Source organism: Pleurodeles waltl, chromosome 8 (genome assembly GCF_031143425.1).
Source record: "Pleurodeles waltl isolate 20211129_DDA chromosome 8, aPleWal1.hap1.20221129, whole genome shotgun sequence".
NCBI classification, from domain to species: domain Eukaryota; kingdom Metazoa; phylum Chordata; class Amphibia; order Caudata; family Salamandridae; genus Pleurodeles; species Pleurodeles waltl.
In genome coordinates, this window is record NC_090447.1 from 1,448,294,228 (window position 1) to 1,448,314,566 (window position 20,339).

At 44.2% G+C, this 20,339-nt stretch overlaps 1 protein-coding gene across 1 annotated transcript; it reads left to right on the forward strand.

Moving 5' to 3' along the window:
- The first annotated feature begins 236 nt into the window (after nt 1–236).
- LOC138249251 (putative gastrointestinal growth factor xP1) lies at nt 237–18,547 on the forward strand. Its single transcript, XM_069203221.1, has 4 exons — nt 237–380; nt 1,449–1,580; nt 8,212–8,310; nt 18,450–18,547. The coding sequence occupies exons 1-3, from the start codon at nt 302–304 to the stop codon at nt 8,274–8,276; spliced, it is 276 nt and encodes a 91-aa protein (XP_069059322.1). The 5' UTR covers nt 237–301; the 3' UTR covers nt 8,277–8,310; nt 18,450–18,547.
- Nucleotides 18,548–20,339: the final 1,792 nt, after the last annotated feature.

Consider the following 20,339-nt stretch of genomic DNA (forward strand, 5'->3'; position numbering starts at 1 on the left):
AGCAACGTGAATGCTTTGTACACCACAATTGACTTTGAACCAAGGCCAAAAAATACAGCATGATCCAGTATCCTCATTATATAGCAAAAAGATTTGCCTGTTTGTTGTTTGTTTATGTATCATGTAACTGCTGACTTGTTTTATTAAATTATGTGGCTCACGCGAAAGAGACGCTACTTATGCACAGAAAATAAACTATATAGCAAACAGATCTGAGGATATAAAGGTGGCATAAACTTCTCAAACAGCAATCCATATTCTGAATTTGACCAAACAGATTGAATTCAGGCTACACTAAACCATGGCTCACAAGATGATCCATGTTCTTGCCCTGGCCCTTATTATAGGAGTCATCATGACTAATGTACAAGCTGCTGAGGGTAATGTATGATTCCTTTATCCATTTTCTATGGATCAGCTAACTTTGAAATCGATTAACTGAGCTGACAAACGTTTTGAAAATCAAGGTTGATTGATGTGGTTTTTGAATACCACTACATAATATTTTGTTTTTATTTTCACATACCTTTCAGAAAAGATATTGTCTTACATTATTATGTTGTGGTCTAAAGGAATCTTTTCATATATATTTGTAAACGCTCAGAACGCTGAAGACCCACTTACTTTTAGGTTGTAGTTTTTCAAGATAGGAGAGTGAAGGGATGTATTTGGCTTAAAATGTCACTGAAAGACAAAACAACATCTGAAATAAATATTAATGTCATGTTTTGAAACAATACAAACACATACGAATATTCGAATAAATGGTTTACCCCTAAAAGTTCTGTTATGTTCCAAAAGTGAAATCTATATCATAACTGTATAAACGTTTCATGGATTGAGATCAAAATACCTAAGTATGAATTTCACAATAGGCACTTGTGGTGACACAACAGATGCATGCCCACAAGTGTGATGAGATATGCGCTTGAATTTGTGCAGGCAGTGATCTGACTGCAGAGTAGAGTAGACAAATAGAAATAAATCTATATGTTAAACAGGAGCAGTTTGCTCCTGTTCTTTCCACGTAACCGGCATGCGTATTATTAATGATAAAATGTGTTAATTCAGGACTATTAAGTGAAACTCCATATCCAGTACAGAAAATCCTAGTTTTTCTTGTTATGTAGAAATGGTTGCAACAAATATCCACATTTTAAGCCCTTTTATACTCAGGGAAGCACTACAGCTTTGTTTGTACTTTTTTAGATGTGAGTATATCCGCTGGTCGTACATTGTACAAAATATTTATTTTCGACTTTCTCTGAATGACAGCCTTAATGTTCAAAGTAGTTGTACACTTCTTAAAAATATCTTGAACTTTCTCCTTTGTATGTTTACAATGGAACTATGTTTAATTCATCATTCACACTTTGAAGCTGAATGTCTTCTAGAACAGGAGATTAGGATGTTCTCTACTTGCTGCTTTCTTTCTTTCTTTCTTTCAGAATGCAAGGCTGAGACGAAAAACCGAATTCAATGCGGAAGTAGCCAAGATCTCAGTGAAGAGGACTGCTTGAGTGAAGATTGTTGCTATGATGAAAGCATTCCTGATGCAATTTCTTGCTTTAAAAAAACTGGTAATATATTCGGCCTTCCCACGTCTATGTCATCGTCTCAGACCGCAGTGTTTTGGGGAATGTTACAAAAAAATCTGGCTTTAAAGGTCACATAATAGACATGTACTTTTCGGATACTTTCATGAATGTGTTCCTCAAATGCGGTCATTCATACTAACTGTGGTGTTATTTCACAATACAGTTTGCATACCTAAATCCAAGTGAAGTTTGCTAAAACGCTATCTACAAGAGTAAAAAAAAAATCCTGCAACCCTATGTTCTATGCATATTTGTGGTCACAAGTTGCTATTCAAATGATTATAGGTGTTACAACTCCAGATATGCAAGTTGCAATGCACAAATGGCACAATGTGAGTTGGAAATCACTTTCCAACTCACCAAATGCCCTTTGCACTGATTGCAATTAGGTAAGGGGAAGGGGGGTGGTGAAAAGGACATGTCACACATACTGAACTGCAATGGAACGCATAAATGATTCACAACCACAATATGAACCTTATACCAACTGCATAAAGGAGAAGGTGCCCCACTCATAAAGTGGAAGCTATAAATGTGCACGGTTGCCACTTATAAAAGCATACAGTGCAAAAGGGAACAACAGTTTCTCGCCAGTGCCATTCACTAAATGCCACCTTTTATTTTTGAAAGCCATTCCTTTCCCTTTAAGTAGCCCCAAGGGCTATTTAAAAAACAAGCCTGTGTAATTCCATTGGTTCTGGCTTTAATGTAGTATCATATGCAAACCCAAGCGTGCACAAATGCTATTTAAAGGCATTACTATATTAAAGCTATTCTTAATGGCTTTGCTAATGCTAGGTCTCTGAGAGTGACAAGGATTTTCAGTGTCAAAATCTAAATTATATTCTGAATTCTAAGTCACCCCATTCCACTAGCAGCAAGGTCTTTTAGGGCTTTGCTGCAGTATGGCACCATCTTTGGGCCCTTGGTTGTGGAACCAGTAAATACCTGCCTGCAATATCCTGAATACGGCACCAGTCCTGCCTGGCTCTTTTCAGATTCAGTGCAGGCCAGAACTCCCTTAAGGGAAAAATTCACATGCATCAGAATTAGTAGGTGTATGTGTGGCCACAACAACCTTCGAGGATCACACACATTTTGGAGCCTCATATAAGCACAAGCCATCTGCCCACCAGAAGGGTTCCGTATTGTTTTACTTTCATTAATACGTTGGACTATTGTGATGGAAATGTCTATTTGGGTGTGGAGTGTCTGTGTTGATTGTAACCTTGTGATTCACATGTGCTATTACTTGCACTCTGGTTGTGCTATACAGTATGTGTTTTGTGTTTGCATGTATGTGAGGTTGTGTGTGTGTGTGTGTGTGTGTGAACGACACCTACAATGCTGTTGCATGCACTGTACTAATGCTGTCCCAAATAAGGAAACCCTTCTGTATGCAATGAATATATGAAATTAAGTTCTTGGGGTGTGATATACAACGTGACAGGCCATAAACATTGTTTGCAAATTGTGCGACTATTTGTGACCTGTTCCTTATTTTATGATACAACGTATGTTCTAATATGTCGTATTGCAAAATCTACAGTTGTTGGGGGTCACAAAAGGACATGCGTAATGAATATTAATCAGGCAGGTTGCTGTTATCAACACCCTGTGATTTTCTATAAACACAGTGATAATAACCTGCAAGGAACAATAGACCACCATCCCGGTGTTTGAATTCTCAAATAGGATTTTTTTTTTTAAAGCAGCCTGTTTTCATTCAAGGTGCTGCTTTAAAAAAAGTTTCCTGTTTGGGAAAACATTAAGAAAGGGTCAGGTGATCGTATATGTGTTGGTAAACCCAAATGAGTTTCTGACACACTAAAAAGCCACATTAAGGCCAGCCCAGACCAAGCTGCCACAGAATTATGAGGCCAACAATGTGCACCACACACATATTGCAACCCTTATGTTCAGCTTTATCATTTCAACTTCTAACTCTTGCCTTTGATTATTTATCAGGGTCTGGGATCAAAAATGTAAAAATATATAAAGCTGAAATACTCCTTTATTTTCCTGCAAGCTACAAATCCTAAAGCTAAAGGGCTGGAAAGCCAAAAGGAAATGAAGAAGAGTTTACTCAAACTTAGATAACGAGGCATATCACCAGTGGTGGCTGCCGTGGATATCGCAAGACGGGTGGCCAAATGGACATGCACATTTTAAACATAGTGCACAGCTCCCTGCTGCCACTCAGCCAAAATTGCCCTGCCCCGTCATGACACTCGGTTCAGGAAAGGTTGCTGACGGGTTGCTCAAAAATAAAATACATTTTATTGCCATTTTATTTTTCAGCTGCTCTGAGGCATTTTTTCAGCGGAGTGACGCCACTCCTGCATATCAGTGTGTAATGCTGTCATTCAAGGAAAATGTTAAAGCTGAGAAAATGTCCTCTTGGCTGAAAGAATTCGTAATTCCACCAAGCTTGTGAACATTCTGCTGTAGTGCATTTTCAACTTTAATATCACGGGCCATAAATTCATAACACCATCATCACAAGTCTATTAGTGACCCAATTCTTATGCCCAGCTCATCACTGAAATCTATCTTTGAAAGAGTCACCATGGCTCCCTCCCACACATTAAACAGGAGGAATACTTGCAGACCATACCTAACAGCCACCCAACAGGTTTGCCAAATGATCCTATTCCAACATGACACTTAGATCCATTCCTTGTAGCCACACATGATATCCTCTTGACTCCTTTTAACATTTCCATAAAGAATGGCATTTTCCATAACTCTGGAATGCAGCCATTGTGATGCGTCTGCTAAGGAAGCCCGCCCTGGGAGTCAGCATTAACAATCTTAGACCCATGTCATTCCACCTGTACATTGGCATGCTTCTAGAAAAAGTAGCCCTGCATCAGCTTCAGGTTTTTGCAGAATCTAGCAATGTAATGGATGAGCAACAGCCAAGCTTTCATCCAGGTCAAAGCACCAAGATGGATGTTGTGTTGGCCCTCGATCTTCATCAGCATATTGATTAAAGGAGAAACTGCATGCTAGTCCTCTTAAAGTTGTTGGCTGGTTTTGATTCCACTGACCACAACATCCTGCTTAAGAATCTGAAAGCAGAGGGTAACACCAGTACAGTCCTGAAGTGGATACAATCTTTCATTTCAGGGAGCTCACAAGTGGTGAATCCTCAAGCAGCTCTTTGCCCAATTGCAGGAATACAAATGCAAAAAGAACAGTTGATGGGCAGAATGCAGAACAAATCAAACATTCCGCCCCAGTTACAGATCTAGGTTTAATCCATCAGTTTTTTTGTTTGCCATGCCATTCCCGTTTGGACACAGCCATTTGCAAATCAGTCTTCCCCCTGCTCCCCATGGGAACAGTCCAGCCAGAACTGCCATGCCAGGTCCTTCCTGGACCAGAAACAAGCATCCTGGGACCGGTTTCAGGGTATCACCTGCCCTGGCACTTCGGGCTGGACTGTTCTCAAGGGGAACAGGGTCAAGACTGATTTGCATATGGCTGGGTCCAAACTGAGGTGGCGTGGTGAGCAAAACAACAATGGATTAAACCCATATCTGTGACTGGGGGTCAATGTTTGCATGAAAACTATGAGGTTGTGATAATTATTACACAACTCATAATTACAAACAAACCCTGTGCAAACTCTTGTTTGTAAAGGGATCAGAATTCACCCCATCACTTGTAATGAGAATAGGTAACTTAAAGTTGGGTGCATTATCATCAGATCCCTGCTTTCCCAGAAGGGATATCATTGCTATCAAAGCAAACATCAATGCAGCAGTTACTCTGAAAGAAGACAACAATAGTTTGTTGAGCAGATGCCATGTTGCATTGGCCAGTTGTGCAAACTCTTTCATTCTCAAAGACAAACACCCAAAGTGGGGGCTTGTTTTTGAAACTTTCTGTAAGTTGTGTACATTGTTAGATTTCCTTGAGTGGGACTCCTTTGCTGTGTACTGTTGCCTGGTTACAATTAGGCCCTCATGATAAACCCACTCTGCAGAATCCTTTGTGTGTTTGTGATTCAACAAGACAGAAGATTTCTGGCCTGATGTATGACGTGATTAAGTGGTCGCAAAAGGCGAATTTCACCTTTGGGCCTCCAAAATGGCCTCTCCCAATGTACTATCCCTGTTTTGCAAGTTGGCATGCAAATATCAACTCGCAAAATAGGGATTGTGGTTCGCAATTAGGAAGGGGCATTCCAAGGGCGTACCTTCCTAATTGAGAGTCACAGGGGGATGTATGATTGTTTTGTGACCCCAATTGCAGTCAAAACAATCTCCATTACCACCTCTTTCAAACTGGTGGTAACCCATTTGGAAACTGTAAAGGGTCCCCAGGGGACCCCTTCCCTTTTGTGAAACTATGCAAAATTTGTTTTCAGAGAAGGCAGTGGTCCCAGGGACCGCTGCCTGCTCTGAAAAAATGAAAACAAAACGAAATGACTTTTCATTTTTTTGTTTGAAATGCACCTGTTATCCTTAAAGGAAAACGGACAGCCTTTCCTAAAAAAAACTGCTTTATTTACAAGCAGTCACAGGCATGGTAGTCTGCTGTCCCCAGCAGGCCACCATACTTGTGAGTGCAGCCATTAACAATGGGGTAGCACATTGCTTCCTACCTCATGAATATTGAAGAGGTAGTTAATTTGCGATACCATTGGGAATCACAAACAGTGTGAGTTACACTGTTGTACATTTGGTTTTGCGACTCGCAATTTGCAACTTGCAAATGAGTCACACATTGTGAGTTGTAAAACTCACGGTGGTTCATCTGGCCCTTCATTCTGAGTTCCACGTCAACATTAAAATTAGGTGCAAACAGCATTTCTGTGAAACTTTAAATCAAATGTTTTGTGTAAATTGCACGTTTCCATAGATTTTTCCCCATGGCATACATTTCCGGAGATTCTAATTAAATTAAGGGGATTAACAAGTGTGGTAATGGACATACTATGTGAAAATACAGGTCACATTTTTCGCAAGTTATTTTTCATTACACTGTAGAAAACTTGTAATTGGACACAAAAAACCAACCCAGTATCATTTGCAAATGGAATTATGCTATCTGGTTTTGCAGTTAACCCCGTCATGACACTCAGAAAGAAATGGTTAGTAATATTTTAGAGGCCCTGAACAAAACAATACAAGAAATCATCATATTGCATTAAAGTAGGATCTTTTGAAAGGGTGATTTGACCTGATCGCTACAATCAGAGGCAAAAGCAGCCTGTGCAAATTGAACTTGTGGAGAGTGCTCCCAGAGTTTTTAAATCTGATTTACAGACCAGGACATAAACTTGGGAGGCAGTATTTCTGCTAGTTTTACATTCAGTATAAGCAGCAAGGCCCTCACTTTGGGGCTGATAGCAGTATTTCCCAGCCCCATCGGAATTATGAGCTCTGAGGGAACAACTCAGGAGAATTTGGCTGCAAAAAGCAACCAAAGTGTGTGGATGAAAGTGTTTTCCAAAATGAGGCATTACTGGGAGAGTCTGGGCCATAATTATTGACTGACCTGATATTTCCTCACTTCTAGTTCAGCCTTCATGATCCCACTAGTAATCCATCCACCCCCAACTCCAGCCCTCCGGACTTACAAGCACCTCTAGTATAGGTAACTCTGGAAGATCAAGTTACTGGGATAACCAACAGGCTGGCCATGATGAGAGCCTAAGCAGCATTTGATGCTCAAACACGTGCAAAAGTGCAATTTGTTCTTATCTCCTAGGAACTATTTTGAACAGGGATGTAAGCATGCACTGCACCTGATTTTTATTTATACTAGTGTGTGACTGGGTCTAATTGCCCCAGTCAGTAATGAAATATTTTGTTTCACTGCATGCCTCATTTTTCAGTTGTTTCAATAAATCAATCATTATTTGTATAGCACGACTTATCACCCCAGGGGTTCTCCAGGCGCTGAGGTCTAGTGAGCCTTAGTGAAGGAGACAGATCTTGAGTCCCTTCCTGAAGTCAGAGAGTGAAAGAGAGGTTCGGAGGTGGAGTGGGAGGTCATTCCAGAACTTGGCGGTGAGGTAGGAGAGAGAACAACCTTGAATGCGGCTCTGCTGAATACGGGTGACGCGTGCAAGGGCGAGGGAACGAGATCAGAGTTGTCTGGCCGGATGGTGGGTGGTGTTTCCTGTTGCCTAAGGCGCACCCTCAACATACGCCCATTGACCTTTACAATGGGTTTCCTGTGGTGTTCTGAATAAAGGGTTCATGGAAGTTTGGAAAGGGAGCTGCCTGGAATGTTGCAACAGGATGGGAGATGGGACTTCTATTATACCATTTGCTGCGGCTGTACGGAAGAAACATCTTCTGTGCATAGTAAAGCAGCTCACCTCCCACCTGTATGTCTTCATCTCTACAGGCTTAGTTTGTTCAATCTTACTTTCTCAGTTTTCAGAATAGATTGAAAGACAATATTGTTAAATATCCCCTCCTTCTCTGATACCATTGAATATGCCAGGGTCTGTTTTAAGACTGAATCTTTTCCCGTCTCAGCAATTCTACTTGATATTCCTATGATTTAGTTTCACTCGATCTGCTTTTTATAAGAGCCTCAAAATATGAGATAACCTATTCAAAGCTCTTATTTCTGTGTATATAAATAGGTTCTCCAAGCCGTCGCACTACTACAAAGAGGAGAACAACCACCAGGAGAAGGAGGCCTGGCTAAATGTGTGGCTTCTTGGATCACTCTTTTCAGCCTGGTAAGAATGGGTTAACTCAATAAAGCATTAGGTAGGCATATGTGATTATACTGAATATACAGTATCAAGCCATATACTTCTCTCTATGCGGTGTTATATTCACATTTCTAGAGAATTACATTGTAAAAATGATTTTAGTGTTAATGAAGCTGTAAGGCTAGGATTACTCTTGTGTGATTTAATATTTCTAACTTTGGCACGATTTACAAAAAAAAACAGCAATAAATAGGACAATTTGTAAAAGTCATTAATGCAGATTTTATTGGTTGCTCTATTCTTAGGGACTGCACGGGTAATTCTGTACCTGAAACTAAAGATACATTGGTTTTTGGCAGTGCTTAATTCGTAAATAAAAAGGTGCCGTTGCCCAAAGCCCTCCTCTTAAACACGTGGCTGCTGCAGTTAAATGAGTGAGCGTGGAATACTGAGGCGGCGTAATCCTGATGCCATCTTGGGCCTCTTCAATCCATATAAAGCCACTCCCTGACCCTTCAGCTCACTCTTGAAGCTTTCTAACGTCTTCCTTTGTGATGCTTTTTAGTTTTTTCTTCCTCCGTATTTCCCATATGTGTCTTTTGCTCACAGCAAATGTTTGAGGCAGAAGAATAAGCCCGGGCCCTCAAAAATAAGTGCTGGTGCTCAGCAATGGAAACAACAAGCACAAATTAAGCACTGGTTTTTGGATGTTCTTGGTTGCAGAATTACCACACTCTTACTTGTTTTCCGCTGATGAATCTGAAACTATTGCAGAAAATGGTGTTTCTTTGGTAAAGTAGACATGCAGTTTCAAAGCTGTGGGTTGCTGTGTTACTCTACATCTGGTGAAATGGTTTCACAGAAAACTGTGAGGGTGTGGTTTTGCCACACATTCCGGAATCGCGATTCAGGTGAACATTTCTCTTGCTTTTCCAATGATAAATTATCAAAAGGATCATAATGGCGGCAGAAATGGGAAATCTGCAGGAATGAGTCATGCAGAATTGTGACTTTGCACAATTAACCTTTTTCAAACATAGAAATGTTTTTTTTACACCTCGAAACACATTCTCCATTGTCCCCTTTGATTATGGAGCGTTTTCTTCAGTTTCAAACACTAGAGAGGCATGTACTCCTGCTTTTCTCAAGGTGGGAAATTGCTTGACTTGTACAAGATGGCCCACTCTAAAACAGCTCTATCCATAACTTCACAACAATTAAACATCCTCTTTGAAGATTACTGTTGAAATATACGTTTCAAACACCTGTTTTGCAACCCAACATATACCTTGGCCAGATAATGCACTGATCACACACAACAAAAGCTGTCACTCTCCTTACCTGTGGTATCAGGGATGGGCGGCACCGTCCCCGACCCGGTAGCATGATGTGCGCGCGGTGTAAGAAATTTGAGCCGACACGGTTTTATTATAGGACTGCGTGGTCAGGTGCGGCTTAATCGCTTTGCCTCGAGCGATTCAGCGCGTCCTTGCTCCGGTCGCAGCACTCCCTGTGTTGCCCCGACCACGCCTTCTTTATTTTATACCCTCGGGCCTGAGCCCGAGGGGTAAACCACTACAAACATAAATAGAGGGGAGGCGAGGAACCCCTCCAACATCCGGGCATTGCCTGAGTTGGGCACACTCAGGCAACCCCGTACACTCCTGCGTGTCGACTGACCAGTTTCGTCACTGGTCAGTGACACTACATTCCTCCAAAAATGTATAAACAACAAACAAGACATTATGATGTGGCAAATAGTTACACTTCGCAGAGATGGACACGCAGACGTGTGGAAGGGCGGGGATTGCTACGTAAATTGTACTTGGTTGCATCCATCCGGCCCTGGGTCGAACATGATTCAAGAACCGTGACCGGAGGGCCACTCTGCTTCTGACCAGGCAACTCATCTCGGTGAACACTTGGCAAGAGATTAGAATCACACTCATCAGCTGGCAACGATGGGGACTCATCATCCTCGCCACACACCTTGCCTTGGGGATCATTGCCTTTAGGGTGGTATCTCCGGAATGGGGACACAGTCCGGGTGACAGTTTCCTGCCCTCGCTGAGCCACGACGGCAGTTCCCTTTCGGTGAATGATGGTCCATGGGATAGTGTCAAAAGGCATGCGGAACTTGCTTCCTGGTAAAACGTGCTTCAACAACACCTGATCACCTACCGTGAGGTCAGACGAAACAGCCTTCCGCCTTAAGCTGGCCCGCTGGTTGGTTGCACACCTTCGGTCCTGAACGTGATTGCGGTCTAGTGCAGGTGGACCCCACGAGGGGTGATGAGGAATAGTGTCAGTAAAAACCCTCCCAAACGCAACATGACTCGGCGCTCTGGTTGTGGTAGATTGAGGCGTTTGTCGGTAATTGCGTAGAAAAGAGAATACAGCATAATCCACAGCTTGACCACCCGCAACGGCGATGCGGATTACTTTGTTGAGAGTCCGCATGAATCTCTCCACCTCACCGTTGGCTTGGGGCCAGCGGGGAGTGATTCGTCGATGACGAGTGCCAATACTGCCCATGTAGTCCGCTAGTTCACGGCTCTGGAATGGTAGACCATTGTCTGTCTTGATTTCAGTTATCAAACCATGGGTGGCCATGGCTTTTTCTAGACCCGATATCACAACATCCTCCGTGAGGGCTGGAATGATCTCCACTTCGGGGTATTTGGAGAAGTCATCTATTAGGACCATGGTATGGCAGCCATCAGGTAGGCTCCCGAAATCGAGGCTAGCGGACATCCAGGGTCTGTCCGGGGAGGGTTCGGTCTCAATGGGGGCAGGCCTGCTTGGTTCCCCGTGGCTTGACACCATATGCAGGACCTCACCAACTTCTCAACGTGTTCGCCCATGAGGGGGAACCACACCTTAGATCGCAGTCGCCCTTTGGTTTTGACCATACCCTGGTGGCCGTTGTGGGCCAAATCAACGGCTCGAGCTGTGAGGGCTGACGGGATGACTAGGCGAGTACCCCTCAGTACACACCCTTCGGCATCTGTGGTGAGCTCATCCCTGACGCTGTACAGACTCCCTATGACCGTTGAGACTCTCTGGTCAACAGCAGCAATTGTTTCTTCAAAACGTGCCATTGATTATTTCTCATGGCTGCAATGACCTTTTGGAGGCAGTCGTCACTTTGAGTTGCTTGCACAACTTCACCCACTGACATGGGCATTGGCCGGGACCGATCCATGATGTACCTCACGTATTGCTCGGTCTCCCGGGCCTCCTCAACTTCAGCAGCCGACGCTGCTCGGGGATGCCTCGACAGGTAATTAGCGGGATTCTCGGATCCCGGACGGTATTCTAACTGGCAGTGATAGTCTTGCAACTGCAACATCCATTTCTCTATTCTTGGCGGAGGTTTGGAGGCGGTGCCATTGAAGAGGGGGAGTAAGGGCTTATGGTCTGTGGTCACAATGAATGGACGGCCGTAGATATAGATGTGATAGTGGTTGCAGCCCCAATACACTGCGATGGCTTACTTCTCTATCTGCGAATATCGCTGCTCAGTCTCCGTGAGCGACCAACTGGCGTGTGCGACTGGGGCCCACATCCCCTCCATTTGTTCCTGTAGCAAAACTGCACCTAATCCCTTCGGCCCTGCGTCGACAGCGATTTTTATGTTTCTTTTAGGATCTAAATACACCAATGTGGTTTCGCTGGATAGGGCCTCCTTAATAGCTTCAAAAGCTGCCTGCTCTTCGGCCTCCCATTGCCAGGGCTCAGCGGCTTTCTTAAATCTCCGTAGGGGCTGGGTGACGTTAGACAAGTCTTTAATGAATCGGCCGCAATAATTGACCATGCCGAGGAAGCTTCAGACCTCTGTTATATTCGTGGGGGGAGACGCGTTCTTGATGTCCTCTACATTGGCTGGATCTGTAGCAACACCATCGGCAGAGAAGGTGTAGCAAAAATTTTTTATCTTGTCCTTGAGAAACTCGCACTTGCGGCGGTGCAGGGTGAGTCCGGACTCTTGGATGCGCTGCAGGACACTTTTGAGGCGAGAGTGGTGTTCTGCAATAGTGGGTGCTTGAACAAGAATATCATCGCTGACATTGATGGTTCCGAGTAGATCAGCCAGCAGTTCTTGGATGACGTTCTGGAACACTTCCGTGGCACTCGATATCCCAAAGTTCAGCCGTTTGTACCTCCGCAGCCCTACGTGCGTGGAAAAAGTTGTGATGTGCCTGGAGTCTTTTGCTAGTACCAGCTGGTGGTTCCCCGACCTGAGGTCAAGCTTCGATAACCAATGTGATTCGCTAAGCTCTCCCAGAATGTCATCAATGGTAGGGGTCAGGTGTCTTTCTTGCTTGATGGCGGCATTGGGGAGACACATGTCCACACAGATGCGGACTTCCCCTGGTTGCTTGAGTTTACGGGCTACCACAATGGGTGAGACCCACGGGGTGGGTCCTGTGACCTTTTCGATGATGCCGGCCTTTTCGAGGTGATCTAGTTCTTTTTCCACTTGTGGCTGGAGGTGAAATGCGACTCGTCGATGCCGGAGGGCTATTGGCTGCACCGTCTTGTCGATGTGGAGCTTGATATCACGATCACGGAGACAGCCGATTCCTTGGAATATTCCTGTGTACTTCGCCAGTAGGTCGGTTATGGATTCATGATGGATGCTGAACGCAAACATGACTATTTCCAGCTCTTCAGCAGCCTTACAGCCCAGTAGCATTCCTTGTCCCTCCTCGGTCACGTAGACTTTTGCTGGGATGGATCGGGAACCGTGGGTGAGGGTGGTTTGAAACATGCCCTTCAGGGCCAGTGGGGTGTTTTGTCCATATGCATAGACTTTCACACTTGCCTTCGTTAGCGTTGGGGTTGGTATCATCCGGCAGTGTTCCTCCGCTGCTAGGAGGTTGATGGACGCTCCTGTGTCTACTGCTGCAATTGTCTCATGGTGCCCATTCAAATCTGGCATCTTGGCAGTTTGGCCTTCCGCGAGTGGGTGTGTTTAACCATGAAAAGGGCATGAACTACGTGTAACATGTCCATGTCACTTCCCGGCTCTAACTTATTGGACGTTGTACTTTCGGTTGCAACGTTGACTGATGCGTTCCCCGGTCTGCTCCTTTTGGACCTGCAGACCTTTGCAAAATGGTTTGTTTTCCCACAGCTGGAGCATATCTTGCCTCTCGCAGGGCACTCTGAGGGTTTGTGTGGGATCCCCCGCAGTACCCACATTGCCTGGTCTGAGTCTCGTTTGGCCGTTGTTTGGGCCGGTTCGCGGGCGCCATGATTGCGTTGGCTACCTCTTCTTTTATGGGTCGCTGTAGGGCTGCTTCTATGTGTGATGCGCAAGTCTGTGATAGTTCTTTGGTACGCCCCATTTGCAGGATGTCCGGCAGGGGCTTTCCCGACTCTTCTAGAATGCGTTCTCTGAGTTTCAAAGAAGCACACCCTTGTATGAGTTGTCCCCTCACCTCCTCCGTCTCGTCGGTGAACCGGCAGGTGCTGGGTAATTCCCTCAGTCTCATGTGGAACGCGTCCAGTGACTCTTCTGTTTGTTGTCTAGCCTGCCTGAATATGAACCTCTCATAGTCGGTGTTGACCATTGGCTCGAAGTGCCTGTTTAATACAGCTATCAGCGTTGCATGCGTTTTTGGTGCATCTTCTATGAGGTTTTTTGATATTTTGTATATGCCTCTCGCTCCTATGTGGATGAGCAAGACGCATTTCTGATAATTTGCTACTTTGGTGGCTTCGAAGAAAAGTTGTACTCTTTCTACCCACTCTTTCCATCTAGGTGCTTGAGTAGACGGGGCCCTTTCTACGATGAATGGCTCAACTGGGGGGATAGCCGACACGTTAGCTGGGTGGGCTCGGGTGCTGTTGCAGTGTCAGACAGGTGGTTACTCCCTTTTATTATATATATATGTATATATATATATATTTTTTTTAAACTGCTATTCTTGCAGGATTTAGGTGTTCCAGAGTACTCACAGTTCCTTGCTTTGTGTTTCCTTCAGGGTGGGGAGCCAGAAAGGAGGGGCCGGTGGGAGGGATGTGATTTTGGAGCTGGGGCCCACAGGAGACCGCACGAGCACCGCGTAGAGTGCGGCCGCCGCTCTGCAGTACCTGTATCAGGTGTCCAGATCACGGCCGCTGCACGAGCACTGTGTTAATTGAGGCCACAGCAGGCGATTTGCAGGGTGGAGCAGCCACCCTCGTCGCCAATGTGGTGTCAGGGATGGGCGGCACCGTCCCCGACCCGATAGCGCGATGTGCGCGCGCTGTAAGAAATTAGAGCCGACACGGTTTTATTATAGGACTGCGTGGTCGGCTGTGGCTTAATTGCTTTGCCTCGAGCGATCTGGCGCGTCCTTGCTCCTGTCGCGGCACTCCCTGTGCTGCCCGGACCACACCCTCTTTATTTTATACCCTCGGGCCGGAGCATTGGCATTGCCTGAGTTGGGCACACTCAGGCAACCCCGTACACTCCTGCGTGTCGGCTGACCGGTTTCGTCACTGGTCAGCAACACTACATTACCCACTCTTAAAAAACCTGAACTCCAAAGCCCCAGTGTCATAGACACAATCCACAGAAGCTATCACAACTCTCGCTCAGGGAGTCCTTTGCACAATTCTGCTTTTAGGTTCCAACAGAAAGAAGTGTCGATCAGCTGTTAAAGACTGTGTGCACCACCGTTACGAGAACACTTGGCACAGCAGTTTCACAGAAAAAAGTAACATTTCTTGGCACATCTAATAGGTGATAACACTTCGATTTTAGAACAGGAAAAGGTGAGGAATGCTCCTGGAGTGCATATAGAGGATATTCTGGAATATCAGAGGCAACCTCAAGTTCTATAAAAGGAGCTACATATTTTTTTATGAAATCCATACCAGCCAACATGCCACTTCTTTTAATGGGCAAATAATGCATTCAGCGGGCAATACAATTTTGCATGGGGATGATGTAACTGAGAGAAATAGGTACTATCTAGAAGCCGCCACTTCATTTATTTCTCAAAACTTACCATGTCCCAAGTAATATACTGAGAAAATTAAAACATCTAATCTCGTGGTTGCACTAAGCGTGGCAGAAACCATTAAAGACCTCCACATTACATTAGCATCTGACATATTGGAAATAAATGCTGCATTTTTTAGTAGGCCATAGCACCTTAGGAGCAAATTTATGCCATGCTGAAGAAACAAAAACTGGTTACAAAATGTTTAGCAAAAAAAGATCATATCCATAATGCTGTTCTTGAGAGCAATTAGGCAAGGAAAGGTCATATAGCAGCTCTGACACTAAGTGGAACCCTGGGCTGGGACTGCCAGACAAATGTCTGGCCCCTTATATGAACCAATTCTGCTTTTTCTGACCTTAAAGATAATCTCTTGGTGTCTCTTGCTATTGGACAATCTGATGTTTTACTCTTTCTTGACCAATTGGCCGCATTTGACAGTAGACAATGCGCTTCTTTTGAAGCTGCATTCAAAATGCTTTTGAATTTCAGAGACTGCCCTAAGATGGATTCGATCATTCCTGTCACACCCCTGTCAACTACCAATTGCCATGGCCAACTCATTGATCAAATACACTCTATGTCGTCCTAATTTGTGGTTGCGTCATTCCCAAAAAGTGAAAAATGGAGCAATCTACATTGATCTGCACCTCATCTGCCTCAAAGCAAATTGCAGCTGCCTTGATTAGTACCAACTTTCAAATCATGTTGCCAAGAATGGTGCTCTCAAGCCTGCAAATGGACAAGAATGTGAACTTTAATAATACTCTTGTATACCCCTGACAGGAATATTGCAACACAGTTTACAGGGGGGAACGAAAAAATGAAATACAAACCTACATGATTAGGGAGATTTTTTTTAGAGCTGAGGTGATATGACCTCAATACTTTAGTGCAAATTGAGCCTAGACGCTTATTTCTGGAATCTCTGGAGTTTAGATTTTTTTTCCACACCATGTAAAGGCTATGGTGCAATATTCTAACCTAGGTAACACAAGATCCTTATTACATGGCAGTATGTTCTTGAATGATGACAGGTTGTGTAATGTTCTCATGAAAGTGGACTTGCTTCCCACTACATTTTCAGCAATATTCATGGTTTATAAATTCTGAACTAGCACTCAATTCAGAGAGTGCAAGCAATATAGAGGTGAAATTCTAATGGAGGCAATGCCCACATTTATTGAATATACAGATCTTCCGCCTGAAACACACCTCTGTTTCTTTCACCCCTATGTGGAGTAGGTCCCCCCTGCCAACTTTCCCATTCCTCTTACCAGAACATTTTGCCTGCAGCTGCCCCCGATTTCCATATTTCACTATCTCTTTTGAATCAACCCAACCCTCTCTTGTTGTAGTGCTCTTTTTTCATCACAGATCTCTCTGTCTCCATTGGTTTGTTGCTAGCTTCGTGCCGTGCCATGTAATTCTAGTTACATACATACTTACATACATTCAACAATCCCCAGAAGACTGCCACTCACACCAAAGACTTGGACACCCTTTTAGACTTCACCAACCTCACCTCTCCTCTCCTCTTCTGCAGCCTGAGCCCTACTAATTGCACAATACGGAGATGGAGGGGATTCGCCCTCTCCATGCGGAGTTATTGGGAGTGGCACAATGGCAGGGTGCAAGATGTGCAACACGGCAACCTCGTGGTCACTGCATCATAGCTTGAATTGTACACCTTTCAAGGGACCTTATCAATCCCTTCAAAGTGTGCAGTGAGAAGACCAACACCCACCCTGGTACAGGAAGTTGATGGAGGCATATTTTGGAGCAGGCAGGACGCGGTCTGAGCTGTTAACAGATACTATTAGAGTTAGATTAGTGCCTGGGGGCAGGCAGAAAGAAAGAGCTCAGAATAAAGAGGTGGAGAGATGGGAAGGTTAAGGTAAGAGCAGTACAGACAATGACATTATTGAAGATGGAGATGAGGCAGTCTGGCTCTGATGCGGGCACCCGTGAAAGAAGGGAAGGACAGTCAAATGTTGAATTGTTGAAGCTAAAGTGGGTAGCAGGACATGCTTTAAGAAAATGGACATTAATAAAAGGAGGTGGGGGTCTGGAGTTCCTGTAGGGGCAGGAACTGTTTAGTGCAGTGGTTCCCAATTTGTGTTCCGGGGACCCATGGGGGTCCATAAAGCACCCTCAGGGAGTCAGAAACTGCTTAGTAAATTAAATATTAACAGATTAATAAAGGGTATATAAGTGTTTATGAATAAAGTGGCTCAATATCCAAATGAAAATTTTAAAACACACTACAAATGTCAAGGAATTAAAAATTGAAAGCTAAAAATTAAATTAGTATCCTCAGATTAAGTCATGGGAGCAGTGTACTTGCATCAAACACAACATGGCATGGATTAGTTGTGGCTCCAATTAAATTTAGAAAAGCTCCAACCTTCCTATTAAATGTACATTTTTGTAATTTATATTTGCAAATTAAATAAACTGTGTTATCATTTGTGTATGTTTGATGAATGTTTGTTTCTGTATTTTTTGTGTATTGTTTTGCGTTTTACCAACAGTGTTTAGGCTGGGGTACCTGGCTTCCAGTAATAACTCAGTGGGGAGTCCCCAGATTCCAATAATGAGTCGGGGGTCGCTAGGTTCCAGTAATGATAAAGTGGGGGTCCACAGAAGTCAAAAGGTTGGGAACCACTGGATTAGTGGAAGGTGAGATAAGAAATCTTTTTAGGGGATTAGAATGCGCTGCTAAACTGAAGGTTTGTAGAAATTGTGGGTGCTGCTTGCTTCCAATAAAGCAGCTTTTTCCACATAAGACTAGCAGGTATCTCAAAGACTCCAACAAGACTGATTGTTGATAAAATGAATAGTTGCAGACCTTTGCCTCATTAGCGTCCTTAACATTGCCTGGCATCGCACTTATGGTCCGGAAATCAATCAGAGCAATAGAGCTGCAACTCACTTTAGAAGTATTTTACATATTTAAAATCAGACGTCAGTGACACTATGTTTAAGTCCAATTGTCCGCTGATTGCACTAATACAGCAGTTAAACCGCATCTACACAGCTATCACTACTCTCCAATAGGTTGTGCACAAACTAAAATACCTAATATGTTTTGTTCTCAAGAAAGGTTCCATAGGATGGTCTATTGGTACCAGCTAATTATTTTCCTTTTTATTTTTTTCGCAGATTTCCTTGATGTATATCGGAAACGAGACGAGGCTGTTAATGTCTACCAGCTTTTCCCGATTTTATTGGCTGGCTTATTAAATAAAATCGCAAATTGAGTTCTAGTCTGAGTGTGTTTTATTGGAATGCTTCTCATCCACATGGATGTAAGCCCAAGACCAACTATTCGTTGTTCCTCGATTACTTAATCTTAATTGTGACTTTGATTTCTTTGTGCCTCACTCGCTTTCTTTTGTTTTTGGTTGGCGACATCAACCAAGCATTTAAAGTGAGGCTGGTATGCTGTGTATATTATGCAAGCCACCACAACGACCCATGACTACATTTCCAAGGTCATGGTACTGAATTGATCTTCTAGCAGTTGCACAATGGAACATCTATTTATCCAAAAAACCAGTTACCTATTATAATCTAATGGTGTGCACATGTTTTCACAGTGGAATTCTTGTAACACACCAGGTAGTGCACGTGCAAAAGTAGAGCAATGTAAAAGTTAAGAAGACCCCGAATCTTGCTAAACTATCAACTCAGCTTTATTTTTGAGTGCCATACTGTAGGAAAGTACCATCTTCCCTGGAATGTTACCCCCATTTTTACTTGTGTTTATATTTGTTTTTGCCTGTGTCACTGGGATCCTGCTAGCCAGGACCCCAGTGCTCATAAATTGTGCCCTGTATGTGTTCCCTGTGTGGTGCCTAACTGTATCACTGAGGCTCTGCTAACCAGAACCTCAGTGTTTATGCAGTCTCTGCTTTTAAAATTGTCACTGCAGGCTAGTGACTAATTTTACCAATTCTGATTGGCACACTTGAACACCCTTATAATTCCCTAGTATATGGTACATAGGTACCCAGGGTATTGGGGTTCCAGGAGATCCCTATGGGCTGCAGCATTTCGTTTGCCACCCATAGGGAGCTCAGACAATTCTTACACAGGACTGCCACTGCAGCCTGAGTGAAATAACGTCCACGTTATTTCACAGCCATTTTACACTGCACTTAAGTAACTTATAAGTCACCTATATGCCTAACCCTCACTTAGTGAAGGTTGGGTGCAAAGTTACTAAGTGTGAGGACTCCCGGGCACTAGCCGAGGTGCCCCCACATTGTTCAGGGCAATTCCCCCGGACTTTGTGAGTGTGGGGACACCATTACACGTGTGCACTACATATAGGTCAATACCTATATGTAGCGTCACCATGGTAACTCTGAACATGGCCATGTAACATGTCTAGGATCATGGAATTGTCATCCCAATACCATTCTGATATGGGGGGACAATTCCATGCATCCCCGGGGCTCCAGCTTAGAGCCCGGGTACTGCCAAACTAGGTCTACGGGATTTTCTCTGCAGCTACCGCTGCTGCCAACCCTCAGACAGGTTTCTGCCCCCCTGGGGCCGGAGCAGCCCAGTTCCAGGAAGGCAGAACAAAGGATTTCCTCTGAGAGAGGGTGTTACACCCTCTCTCTTTGGAAATAGGTGATAAGGGCCTGAGAGGAGTAGCCGCTGCTGGCCTCTGGAAATGCTTTGAAGGGCACAGACGGTTCAGGGATCCCCCAGCTCCTGCTCTGGCTTGAAACTGGACAAAGGAAAGGGGAGTGGCCACTCCCCTGTCCATCACCACCCCAGGGGTGGTTCCCAGAGCTCCTCCAGTGTGTCCTGGACCTCTGCCATCTTGAAAGCAGAGGTGTGAAGGCACAATGGAGAACTCTGAGTGGCCAGTGTCAGCAGGTGACGTTAGAGACCCCTCCTAATAGGCTCTTACCTGGTTAGGTAGCCAATCCTCCTCTGAGGGCTATTTAGGGTCTCTCCTGTTGGTTTCTCTTCAGATAACGAATGCAAGAGCTCACCACAGTTCCTCTGCACTTCTCTCTTCGACTTCTGCCAAGG

Coding starts and splice junctions, on each gene's coding strand:
- LOC138249251 (XM_069203221.1), top strand. CDS start 302: ATGGCTCACAAGATGATCCATGTTCTTGCCCTGGCCCTTATTATAGGA. Junction 381..1,448: donor TAATGTACAAGCTGCTGAGG/GTAATGTATGAT, acceptor TCTTTCTTTCAG/AATGCAAGGCTGAGACGAAA. Junction 1,581..8,211: donor TTCTTGCTTTAAAAAAACTG/GTAATATATTCG, acceptor GTATATAAATAG/GTTCTCCAAGCCGTCGCACT.